General features: G+C 38.6%; 1 protein-coding gene and 1 pseudogene across 1 annotated transcript in view; both read left to right on the top strand.

The window, feature by feature from the left end:
* LOC113671510 (uncharacterized) overlaps positions 1–4,130 on the top strand; it is a 4,626-nt gene extending 496 nt beyond the window's left edge. Inside the window, exons 2-4 of the mRNA XM_089185487.1 lie at positions 246–366; positions 1,786–2,304; positions 2,480–4,130. Coding sequence (XP_089041613.1) covers positions 246–366; positions 1,786–2,304; positions 2,480–2,799 — 960 coding nt within the window. The 3' untranslated portion in view covers positions 2,800–4,130. The remainder of the gene's footprint in view (positions 1–245; positions 367–1,785; positions 2,305–2,479) is intronic.
* Positions 4,131–9,979: 5,849 nt separating this feature from the next.
* On the top strand, positions 9,980–11,753 carry LOC149039405 (uncharacterized; annotated as a pseudogene).
* The last annotated feature ends 1,334 nt before the right edge of the window (positions 11,754–13,087 follow it).

The raw sequence follows: 13,087 nt of genomic DNA, 5'->3' as shown, positions 1-13,087 counted from the left end.
CACCAACAACCTTGCGTGAAAAGAGTGCAACAAAAGCACTCGCGAACAACAAATTAAGAGTACACTCGAGGACCACGAAGGTGGACAGGTGGAATCAAGAAACCTCCAATACCTAGCCCAAAAAATGGAACTTCATGCGTGAGACATACGCACACCATTGCAAGTGCGGACGTTCAACACACGGGAAGGACTTTTTAGCCTGCCAAAATATCATTTTAAGTTTCTCTATTTCTTTCCTTCCTAAGAATGCTTGTAAGAAAAATCCTTGCAAGAATAACGCAACATGCCAAGTTGGGTTTACAGACAGAGACTATCAGTGTTTGTGTGTTGATGGATCTGGATTTAAAGGCCATGATTGTGATGAGGGTAAGGAATCGTATACTTTCATCAGTAGAGCTAATCACATGACTTCGAGTGCAATTTGGGATAAATCACCCCGAAAAAATTTTTAGAAGGTTAATCAAATTGAAGAGCCCGTATGCTCGTATTCTTTCGTGTCTTTCGCACGAACTGTTGCGCTGGTTTAACTCCTCGATGTTAGTCATGGGCGATCGCTGTAAACTTTCATAGTCGTTTTTGGAAGCCAGAGTTTTAACCAGTTTTTTGTTGGATGTTTTTATTTCAGTATTCTCATTAAAACTCTGAATTAAAACTTTGTTGCTTTTTACTTACCTGTCAACCATTTTATTTCGTTGTGCTTACGCGACTTACCTGTAAATCAGTTTGATTTTAACTTTCTGCACTGTTTGGGATAAATTGACGTGCTCTCGGCCAATGCGCATGCTGAAATTCTTGCACGTGTTTTATTAAAGAAACATGATGTACTGATAAGTAACAAGTTTCGCACGCTCCTCCCCTAAACTTTATTTCTTTTAAGTGATTGGGCAGACTTATTTGAAAGGGATAAGCACCATACAATCGCTAGCATCTCAATAGTATGAAAGTCTCAGAACATCACAGCAGATAGCCTTGGCTTTGAAGTTGCGAGAAGAATGATCTAGGATAGCACAAGTTATTCAAAATACCAAAGACGATTTATATGAATAATTGTGTTGCTGCTCATGGTTCATTTCAGAAACTGGTTCATGGTTTTTTTTTTTGTGCATTGCTTTTACTCCATTAAGTCTCAATTTTTTCAATCGCGTCGCAAGTTTGAAACAGAAAAAAAACGGTTTCCGGTTAACGACTTCAATAGACTTCGAGGGACGCCCTTTCGTTTCTTGTTTTGCATTCAGGATTATTTAAAAGCCTGGCTTGCCTTATTTGCTACCTTCTCTCAAGAATGCTCTATCTTAGTATGCCGCTGAGGTTTTCTCAAATTGCTTTTCGTCGAATAGTCACACTGTATCAATTTTCACTCGGTCAACATTACCGCTACGGTTCTTCACTTCTCTCATCCTCTCAACACCTTAAAAAGCGCCCGGTGGCCTGGAATTGTGCTTTGCGTTTGGTGCATTTCCATCTCTGACTCTGACATTTTGGATTTCAGCTGGTCGTAAGTGACTGAGTCAATAACGTAACCTGAAGGGAATGGAAACCTTGGTATTCTTGCGGTCACAGGAGACGTTTGAGCCGTACTTTAACTTTTCTATCTTCTAATGAAACCAGCTTTTGGTAGCATATTCGGACACTTTGGTCCAAATAGTTTCTTAGAGAATGGCTGTGTACTAGCGTTCTTTCTAACCGCGGCCCTGAGTAAAAGCAGTATTGGCAAAGCCAAAAGTAATTATAACAATTTTTTACTGGTATCATAACTTTTATTTTTACTTAATGTGTTTTACGAAGGCTTTACAGCTGTCTTTACAAACCTTGGTAAGAGTGGAACAAAGGGTCCAGACTCAGTTGGCAGTCACTACACAGGTCAGGATCATGACGGACAAGTTACAGTGTCCAACGGTACTCAACTGTGGACTGTGCCATACACTGGTGAATACAGAATAGAAACAATAGGAGCCTCAGGGGGGTACAGTGAGGGCAATGTTATCAACGGAGGGAGAGGGGCGAGGATGATTGGAAACTTTATGTTGACCAAAGATGAGATCATTCGTATACTTGTTGGTCAAAGAGGGAGAGGAACTTCCAAAAATTCTACCAAAAAAACTGCCGGAGGCGGAGGAGGTACATTTGTAGTAAGAGGAGACAACAAGCCTTTGATCATAGCCGGAGGTGGAGGAGGAATTGCAAAAATGACAGAACAACATTCGGGATGTGATGCGTCCATAAACACATCAGGGAATGCAGGGTATAACTCCCCATTCCTGTCAGGAGGAATGAACGGAGATGGAGGACAAACTGATACTGAAGGTGAAGAATTTCCTTTTAATAAATACTGAATTTTTTTTTTGCATTATATTTGCCACCATTCAGCATTTCAAACAAAGGGGTGCTACTGGTCGCTTAAATTTGGATATTTTTCAGAATCACTTAAAGCCATGATCTTTTCAGTAGCTAATGTCAACTGTAAATCTCTTGATTGTAGGTGGTGGTGGCGGCGGCGGCTTTTACAGTAATGGAGAAGACTCAGGGGGTTCTGGTAGAGGGGGAAAGGGAGGTAAAGGATTTCTAGCCGGGGGAGAGGGGGGAAGAAATTTAGGTGGGTTCGGAGGTGGGGGTGGTTATCGTGCAGCTAAAGAGACACCTGGGGGAGGTGGAGGGTACTCTGGGGGAAGTGGAGGTACGAATAAAAATATTTCCTGTGGGGGAGGGGGAGGTTCTTTCAACAACGGAACAAATCAGGAAAATGAATGTTGTTATAATACTGCTGGACATGGTAAAGTGATCATTACATTTCTTCATTGAAATGCATGGCAGCACTTTTCTTAGCTTGTAGTGGTAATTCTGTTTTGAAGCGCTAATTGATATTTATTTTGAAACTCAATTACTCTTAATTTTTTTGGGTCATTATTTAGATTTTGTTATTAAGCCGTGTTCATTGATGGAGCTCAATCTGATTTCTGTAATATAACATGTGGTATTCCACAGGGGTCTATTTTAGGCCCTCTCTTATTCACTGTTTATATTAATGATCTCCCTTCATGTGATTTGTTTTCAAAACCCAGATTGTATGCAGATGATACTACCCTTACCACATCTGCAGAAGACCCAGAGGTCCTTGAATATAAAATGAATAATGATATGAATTTAATCCAGTCATGGCTGTCAGCAAACAAATTAACTTTAAATGTGAAGAAGACTAAATACATGCTTATAGGGAGCCAATTTAAGTTCTCCCAAATAAATAGTGACTTCACAGTCATGACCCTTGGAGTTCAAATTGATGAATCTTTAAGTTGGCGCCCACACATTCATACCATTTCAAAGAAAATATCTGCTGGTATTGCTATCTTGAGGCGTGTAAGTAATTTTATACCACTTGATACTAGAGTGAATATGTATAATGCACTGGTGATACCATATTTTAATTACTGTAGTGCCGTATGGGGTAATATCAATAAGGGACTAGCAGACAATCTTCAAAAGCTGCAGAATAGGGCTGCTAGAATTCTCACCTTTTCTAACTATGACGTTCGCTCAAGTGTTTTGTTGGATGAGCTTGGCTTGGAAAGGCTAGAACATGTAAGACTTAAACAGTTGGCTGTGACAATGTATAAAATACATAATAATCTTTCCCCATCGTATCTGAGGCGGATCTTTATCAACACCTCAAATGTACACTCACACAATCTTAGAAATTCTGAGCTAAATTATTATGTCCCCAGACCCAGAACTGAGTCTGCAAAAGGGAGCCTACACTACAGAGGATCTGTTCTGTGGAATAGGATTCCTTCTGAGATTAAAAAACTGCCTAGTTTGAATGTTTTTAAAACTTCGTTTCATGGGAAAGATTTCTCTGATACACCGTTGTAACTCTTATTATTCATGATATGAGTTTTTGTATTTTTAACATTATAGTAAATAGTTCCTTGTTACTCATGATATAAGTTTTCGTTTTTGCTTTTGTATGTTTAACATTATAGTCAATAGTTCTTAAAGTATTTTAGTATAATTTAAACACGATTCCTAGGAAGACCATGTAAAATGATATGATTTCGTGTATAGATAAAGATTGATGATGATGATGATGTTACTGTAAACAAACAGCGCAACTTGTGGTTCTAGAGGCGTTTATATTTGAGGTTAGAATTAAAATTTACAGAATTAAAATTTACAGACAACATTTGCTAGAATGGGTGAGCTTATGAATTTTTACTGACCTTACCTTCTTCCCCGGGGGGGGGGGGGGATGGGGAGGCCGACCCGGCTTCTTTAATTTTTTTTTCCCGTTGACCTTCGATATTTTGCTGCGCATGACACTAACTGTAGATGATGGCGCATTCAAGTTAACGCAAAACCTTATTTACTTGTTATATTTTTGTTTTTCTGCTAACATCTGGAATATCTTTTCAGGAGGCTCTCGTGCTCTTTCACTAAAAGTGGAGTAAAGCGCTGTAATTTTCACCTAGTTGGAAAGAACGTTTCTGCTTAATAACAGTTAGAAATAGATTGAGAACAATCTTGCTGGTGGATTGACTAAAAGCTCCCAAGAATTGTTTGTATGAGTTACAAAATAGAGCAATCACTGTCCCTATATTGTCGGTCTATAGTGTCGACTTAGTAAATTCTGGTGAAACTCAATAAATTGATATCTGGCTTTAAGTATTTTCTTGATGTTTGTTAGCTAAACCTAAATTATAAAGTCACATCAACTGAGAGCAAGGTAAATTTGTGAAAAAATATTCACGTATCTTACAAGAAAATTCGTGGATCCCCCAACTTTACCTATTCGATTGCTTTTCAATTTGACTTCAATCCGCAAGGAAACTCAAGGCGCTTCTGGTTCTCCAAAAACATTGGCGGTACTTGGACGCTCAATGTCTTACTTACAAGTAAATCCAGCCTCAATTAGACTCAAAACTTCAAAATGAAGGCAGAAGAAGCCGTTCAGCGCGCGTCATGGAATAGAGCGTAATTTTTTTTATCTCATATAGAGCGATTGAGTGTAATCAGGGTGTGTAAGCTTTGTGATCCAGTTAGGTGTTAAGTGTAGAGGGGCGGAATAGAAACAGAGCCAGCTTTATGATCATGTGTGAGGTGACTGAGTGGAAACATTAAAATTTGTATCATTAAATTGAAATTTGTATCATTAAATTGAAATTAAAATCTTTAAATTGAAACAAATTAAAATTTGTATCGTTTAAGATAAAAATTAATTTTATATCCTTAACTCAGTGCTCGCACCCACGTTACCGATAATCAGCAATGTTCGCGCTAGTTCAGCTCATCCAGAAGACAAATAAATTATTTTTAGCTATAATTTTTGCTAGGTCGGTGCCTCATGAACAACTGACATAACAAGAAGTCGTTTGATGTTCAGACATGTAACCTCTTATTTGCTTGCACAATTTGAGTACAGCCGAAACGAGTCAGTTGTTATGGAGAAAATTTCCAGCAGAAGGGAAGGGATAAGTGTTTCGCAAGTAAATATTTACATTTGCATCGAAAAGTCTGAAAGAAGACGTGAAGTAAAGCCTGGATGTGGCTTTTCATCCAACAAAATTGATATCCAGTTTCTTTTCGGAGAGTTTAAATTTGTTTGACAGGTTCTTTAGTCTGTTGATACCAAGTGTTAGCTTGTGAATCACCTTCCACCCTCTCTCCCCCCCTCCCTTCACTCTAGTTATTCAAATTATAGGCCATTGACATTGATCTTGAGTTCCACCAACCAATTAGTTCCCAGGGAAACTAGTTCAGTTGTGACGACCACTGAGAACCTCATAATCAGACATAGGAGGTCATGTATTTTAAGAAATATTAAACTGCAGCTATCTCGTTTCGCCCAATGTTTCTCTTGAGGAGGAAAAACTTACTGTAGCTGTTCGCTGCAATTATAACGGGCGTTCTTTCTGAGGACATGCTGTCTGTATTCTACTGTTTTGTTCTCACCATTTTGGCTTCCCTAATAACAGAAGGACAAGGTAAGATTTTCCTATACCCAATTTTTTCCTATACCCAATTCACACCAATGCTTAAAGGCTGTTTATATAAACATGATTAAAATTTGTATTCTTAGCATCTGCTTAAACCGATGTTTTTTAACTTCAAATTTAGCAGAATGAAAACAAAAATTAGTGATTATTTGAAACCTATGGAAAATTCTGTTATTCAGTGTTTTAATTCAACTTAGTGGATGTTGTGAATGGGGTATTATTTGTCGTCTAAGAACTATTTCAAAGTTTTCTTAATCATCATATAATTTTTTTATTACCTTTATCTACATAACTAAGCCTTTAAATATTCACATAAGCATTTCCTATTAGTAAATAATACAATAACAATTTTTTCCATATACATACTTGGAGTGGCATAAGACAACCAAATATTCCAATATTCCATATATTATATTATGTTTCATTTTTGGTAGCCTTGTATGTTAACCTAACTAAACCTTGAAATATTCATACAAACTACTCCTGCAACTGTTAGACATAATAAATTACTTCAGTCCAATAGTTCTCCCTTAGATAACATGAAATAACTTGCATATTTACGAGAAGTTCATATATCGTTTGAATTTATTTTGACGAAAATTACTTCTGTCCGAGCACGATTTTTCACTTCAAATGATAAGCAGTATGATACGCTGATCTGGTGACTGATACTGTGCAAGCGGATAATATTTACGTTTCCCCTTTCGCTTTCTCGGGGAACTAGTGTTCACTTTATCGAACTTAAACACTGCTTAATCATGTTTGGTTTTTACTACAGAAAATAGGGGGGCTAGAGGGTGCAAGTCATTCATGTACGAACATGTACGAATGACACTTGATTGCATGAAAAAGTAGCCTCACCTCACAATCAAAGAATGAGAAAAGAATATGAAAATAAGGAAAAAATTCCCCGTCAGAGCCAACCCCAAAATTTCGAAACATCGACGTGTTTTGGTGAAATGGTCGTCTTTATTTGACGCTCAAATGTGGGCGAACGAGGATCGCGTGTAAACAGTTGCTAAAGAATATTGTTGACTGCCTCCTACGTCGCACTCATACGGACATAATAAGCCACAATAAACCAACACATGAAGGACTTCTTCCTCTATTTTTATTCAAATTATAGGCCATTGACATGCATTAAGTATAATTACTGAGAACTTCATAATCAGACAAAGGAGGTGACGTATTTTAACAAAAATTAAACTGCAGCTGTCTTATTTCGCCCAATGTTTCCCTTAAGGAAGAAAAACTTACTGTAGCTGTTCGCTGGAATTATAACGAGCGTTTGCGTTCTACTGTTTCGTTCTCACCGTTTTAGTTTCCCTAATACCAGAAGGACAAGGTAAGATTTTGCTATACCCAGTTTCCACCAATACTTAAACATGTTTTAAAGCTGTTATGTTATCTGTTTTAATTCAACCCGGTTGATGTTGTGAATGGGGTATTAGTAGTTGTCTAAGAACTATTTCAAAGTTTTCTTAATCATCATATAATTTTTTTATTACCTTTATCTACATAACTAAGCCTTTAAATATTCACATAAGCATTTCCTACTAGTAAATAATACAATAACAATTTTTTCCATATACATACTTGGAGTGGCATAAGACAACCAAATATTCCAAAGGAGGTTTTTATTTGATTTTGCAATATTTTTTGAAAATGAAAAAATTGAAACATATAAAATTTAGTGAACATGGTTTTTGGGCTGAGCCAAAAGGGAAGGTTTACTTTGAATAAACAGTCATTGTCTCTACAATGATGTCCGCGAACCGCGTTTAATTTTGAACTTTTTGATCCAACACAATGGATAAAATGACTACTGACAGACCTTGAAAAAAAATGAGCACCTTAATTTTCGCGCTGTTTGGCTGTTTGGTACAGTTCGGCTTGAAAGTTGATGTTCATGGACTTTAATGAGTGGGCAGATGAAAGGAATAAGTTATTACCGATCCACCGCAGAAAGAAAGTTTAAAATTAGCCTGCGGAGCAATTTCGCTTCACCCAGCCATAACAGGGGATTCCGACAAAAAAAATGTATTAAACAAACTTTACGCAGTCTGGTGTGATTGTAAAGGAGACAGATGGCAATGATCGGGTCATTGAGCTCCTTAGGATATTTTAGGTTCAAAAATATACTCTCTGCATCGGGAAAAATGAATTGTCGGCGGTATCTCTACTTGATCAATTTCTCGTCCGCTCAGTCATTTTGCGATAAGTCTTTATAAAAAAGAGAATAACAGACGGGCGGGGGGTTTGAGGTCCTGTTCTTCTAATTATCCACTGTTCTTAGTCAGCCTCGAGAAAAAAAGTTTATTCATTGATGTCTATGAGTTTCGTTTTTCAGGAAAAATGCTGTGGATATTTCGTTATTTTCTTGTCTGTGTTTCGGTCACCAACCTTGTAATCGCTGAGGATCAGTGCAGGATAGAAATTAATATTCGAGGCATGGCTCTCAAAGGTTTCGTTTTCAAGAGAATGATAGTAGCAGCTCCTCATATCTGTGATATCTTATGTGAAAGGGAAATTACCTGCCAGAGCTATAATTTCAACAGAAAAGAACAGATCTGTGAATTGAACAACCGCACAAAGGACGCAAGACCCGAGAATTTCCAGAATTTCCGGATCCAGCGTGGTTTTATATTCGCCGTTTGAAAGGAAGAGGTAACTATTCAGCCAATAATGTTGGATAATAATTATCAATATTTTGGTCATACGCTCGACTTTGATTACAGTCCGCGTTTCCTGATCTCCCGCGATCATCGGTATTGATTTTTCTATCATTTCTCAATTCTAATGATGAACGATATTAGTTCGATCCCTTTTCTTTGTAGTTGCTTTGTAGTTTCCCACCAAAAGCGTAGCTCCAAGTTCTGCCGAGAGATACACAACCCACAATTCCTCCATTAACTCTGACGAAGGGCTAACACTCGAAACATCTGTTTTGAAACTCTGAACGGTAGCCAACTTACGTTATCAACTCAGTTGATATCACCAAATTACCTTGTTATACTCTCCCATCGAGGCAGCACCCCAGTTTCTTTAGAAACTTACCCCCTTTATTCAGTTTAACTTTTAGTTAACTTCTTCACAGAACAGCTTTGATGCATGTGTGAAATGGTGACAATAAATTATTTATGTATTTATTCTTTAAAATGATACAAAAAGCTTAAGGTCTGGGAAGAAGATAAAAAAGCTGGTGGGTCTAAAGGAAGGGTTTAAAAGTGAGGGGGGCCCACTTCCCAAGAGAAGGGTGCTTGACAGAGCGTTTAATTTATCACATTCAAAGGCGGACATTGAGTGAATGAAACTAGATTCTCGTTCTAATTCTCTTGTGTTTTTCACTCTCGGCTTTCGACTTGTGCACCTACCTATACTTAATTTTCAACATTTTTACCTACATACCAGCTCCCTTGGGTTCGATTCCGGAGTTACCAGCACGTTCATGCCGGGAAATAACAGCAAGCGAAGGAAAAAACACTACAAGCAACAAATACTGGCTGGATCCATCTGGCGCAGGGAAGGCAGTTTTGGTTTACTGCGATATGAATTTGGAAGGTAAATCATCATTACGTCACCGTTAGTTTCACTTTCTGCTTGAATTGTAGATTCTTTTAATAGCGTCTCTCTGTTTGCGACAACTAAGAAGTGTTTTGTGACAACTAAGAAGTACTTTGTGACAACTAAGAAGTGTTTTATGACAACTAAGAATTGTTTTGTGACAACTAAGAAGTGTTTTGTGACAACTAAGAAATGTTTTGCGACAGCTAAGAAGTGTTTTGTGACAACTGAGAAATGTTTTGCGACAACTAAGAAGTGTTTTGTGACAACTAAGAAGTGTTTTGCGACAACTAAGAAATGTTTTGCGAAAACTAAGAAATTTTTTGCGAAAACTAAGAAGAGTTTTGCGACAACTAAGACAAATAAGTGTTATGGGATACATTACTGCATTGACTTTTGTGTTCCTCAATTTTGTTGAATTGTGGGAGATGAATCGTACTTTATTCGAGTGTGGTTTACGAAAATCAGTAGAGTTGAAGGATGGCAGACTGTACGACATTAGGTCGACATTGGAAAAGACAGTTAAACTGAGCAGCGCCAAAGTTAAATGCAAACAGCGCGATAGATCGTTCAAAGTTCAACAATATTTGGACAGCCACGTACAATTCAAGCACCCGGCCTCTGCCGCACAGAACCTGAACAGCCAATATTTCAGCATCTATAAAAACATTGACTATTTTTGTAGACATTAACAACCACTCAGGTAAAACAAACATGCACAGAATGGCTGAGAGTCAACAGCTTGAGGATGTGCCACGTGAATTGGCCGGTGTTGCGCAAGGTCAAACTCAAAGGCGAAGCAACACTCGAAGGGAAGTAACAAGCGAAAGTCCTACACCATCGTATTCATAAAAAAAACACTGATCTTTGGATTCACTGAAATTGTCAACAAATCAGTACAACACAGTTGTAAAACAACAAGGAGTCATCAGATCGCTGGAAATAAAGTGGGAAGAAAACAGAGGCAAAATTCTTGCAGAACTGACTATGAACAGGACAAAGAAGGACACAGGTGACGCAAAGCCAATGAAACAAAGGAGGAGGATCGCTAAGAACAGGTCCTCATGCACTGATAAATATCCTCTGGCGTCCAATCTGTTACTTGCCAAGTTTAAACTACGGAGAGCAGCAGGAAGCAAAGTGTCCAAACTTTGGTTAAAAAGATATGAAATCGAAAATTAAAGCATGTTATGGCGCAGAAGAAGCTTCGAAATTTAAAGGAAGCAATAACTGGTTCCAGAGATTCAGAGAAAAACACAACATATTACTGAGGAGAAGGACCAACAAGTGGAAAAAAAGTCTGGGCAGAAGATGGCCGGGATACGATCCAGAAATTCCATAGGGATTTGAGGAAAGCCTTGAAAACACAAAGGAGAAGAAACAAGTCCTATACAGTTGACTCAAAGTATGCAAGATGGATACCTTAAAATAGATACAATATCGACCAGGTAGGTTCCTGTCCCATTTGTAAACGAACAAGATAAAACCTACGACACATTGGGTGCTAAGCAAGTGTGCGTGTCACAACCATCATCTGGTTTAGATAAACGATATGCTTCTCTACAACTTTGAATTGGGGCTGATGGGGAACAAAATGTGAAGCCAGCTCTTATCTTCAGAGGAAAGGGGCGTGTGGCCACTGAGGAGAAAGAAAAGTATGACAAGAGAGTTGATGTGTATTTCCAGCAAAATGCTTAGATTAATGAAGAAATCAGCATGCGGTGGGTTCAAGGCACACTTATTCCAGGAATTAGGAATGACTAAAAAGAATAAGTTCTATTTGTAGACCTTGTCGGCTTCCAACAAGGTCAACAATTCCATGAAACATGCAGAAATCAGATCAACACTACAGTTTACATGCTGCCTGAAAACCACACTGACAAAATCCAGCCCATTAATGCAGGATGTGGTCGGATTATGAGAGGTAAAATTGGTGCAACAATGGAAACATGGCTGGAAGAGGAGAAAAATCTCTATAAATGGCAGGATAGACTTTCAGCAAAGGATAGGAGAAGACGGATTGCACCCATGATTCGCTTTCCTCAGTCCCTTTGGATTAAACGTGGGTACTCTTATTTGTCTGCTCCGGATCTTCATTCTGACATTGACATAACGATTTTCATGGATGCGCCATCTAACCCGGATGTGTCTCTCGATAATGACTCAACCGCCTCAAAGGTTTGCAAGATTACCCTGCTATAGCAGCTAGTTTACAGAGGGGATAATGATGTTGTTTGTGTTTGTGAGACCTGGCTCTGTCATGGACTGTGACCTGCTTTATGGCTACTCTTTCTATCGAAGGGGTAGAGAAGGACGCGTCGGCGGCGGTTTATTGTTCGCTATTAAAACTGATCTACAGGCCTTTCGCCGTTTGGATCTTGAGAAAGGAAACACCTAACTGATCATTGTTGAAATTAGAATGCTGAACTGTATTTCCGTTATCTTGTACACTTTTTATCGCCCGCCTGGTTCTTGATCTGAGATTTATCATGATTTGAACTCTTCTTTCAGAGCAATGCTGAGTCACGTCGCATTGTTTTGGCAGGAGATGTTAATTTACTCTCTATCGACTGGTCCGCCGATTTACCGATCTCTTTGGGTACTGGGATTCATGCGATGGATAGATCTTTTTTTGTTTGTGTAATTGTCCAGAAATTATCACAAACGTTCTCACTTCAACTCCGGAGAGGTGTGGGTTTCCAGCGGATCATCACATTTCAGAATTTACTGTCCTTTTAAAATTTAAGCTGTCTAAGTCTGTTCGCACTACACCTACGATTTCAAACGCGGGAATTTCCAAGATCTTTGCAGTCTCATGTCGCATACCCCTTTGGAAATTGCACTTTCTGGAGGCTTTGACGAGAGCTGAGCTTTATGAAAGGATTTGTTTTTGTCAGCTGTAGACCAATGTACACCTACTAAGTCTGTAAAATATACTAACTGGTCTCCCTGGATAGACAGTGAAGTTCGCCATCACATTCCTAAGAAATATGGGGTTCTGAGGAAATATTGCCTACATAAGTCTGAGGATAACAAACTTAAACTGCGCTCCTTGAGTCAACATGTTAAGTACCTGGTTAAAAGAAAACGTCGCCTTTATTTGGAGAAAATTGAAGGCGCATTTTCTGAGAATCCAAAATTCTTTTGGAGTTATCATAAAGCCGTTCTGCACCACCGAACCAAACCAAATTCAGTCATAACCTATAACGGCATAGAGGCTACGACCCCAGCTGAGAAGTGGATCTTTCATATTCTTATTTTTCATCCGTCTTTACTCCTCCGAGTCCCGTTGTAAACAACGATATTTCCGCTCTTTCAGTGCACTATTTATGCAAATAACGAAATTGCAAATTGTTTAGCCACTTTGGTTACCTCTAAAGCGTGCGGTTCTGATAACACTCCTCCACGCCTTCTAAAAGAATGCAGCATTCAAATTGCACCTAGTCTTTGTTCGCTTTTCAATCTCTCCTTACGAACTACTCGCCAAATAAGCCAATGTCACACCGGTACGTAAAAAGGACTCTATGAAACCGGCT

The sequence above is a fragment of the Pocillopora damicornis genome, chromosome 10 (genome assembly GCF_964200805.1).
Source record: "Pocillopora damicornis chromosome 10, jaPocDami1.2, whole genome shotgun sequence".
NCBI lineage: Eukaryota > Metazoa > Cnidaria > Anthozoa > Scleractinia > Pocilloporidae > Pocillopora > Pocillopora damicornis.
Note: the sequence above shows the minus strand (reverse complement) of the source record. Positions and strands in the feature narration are given on the sequence as shown.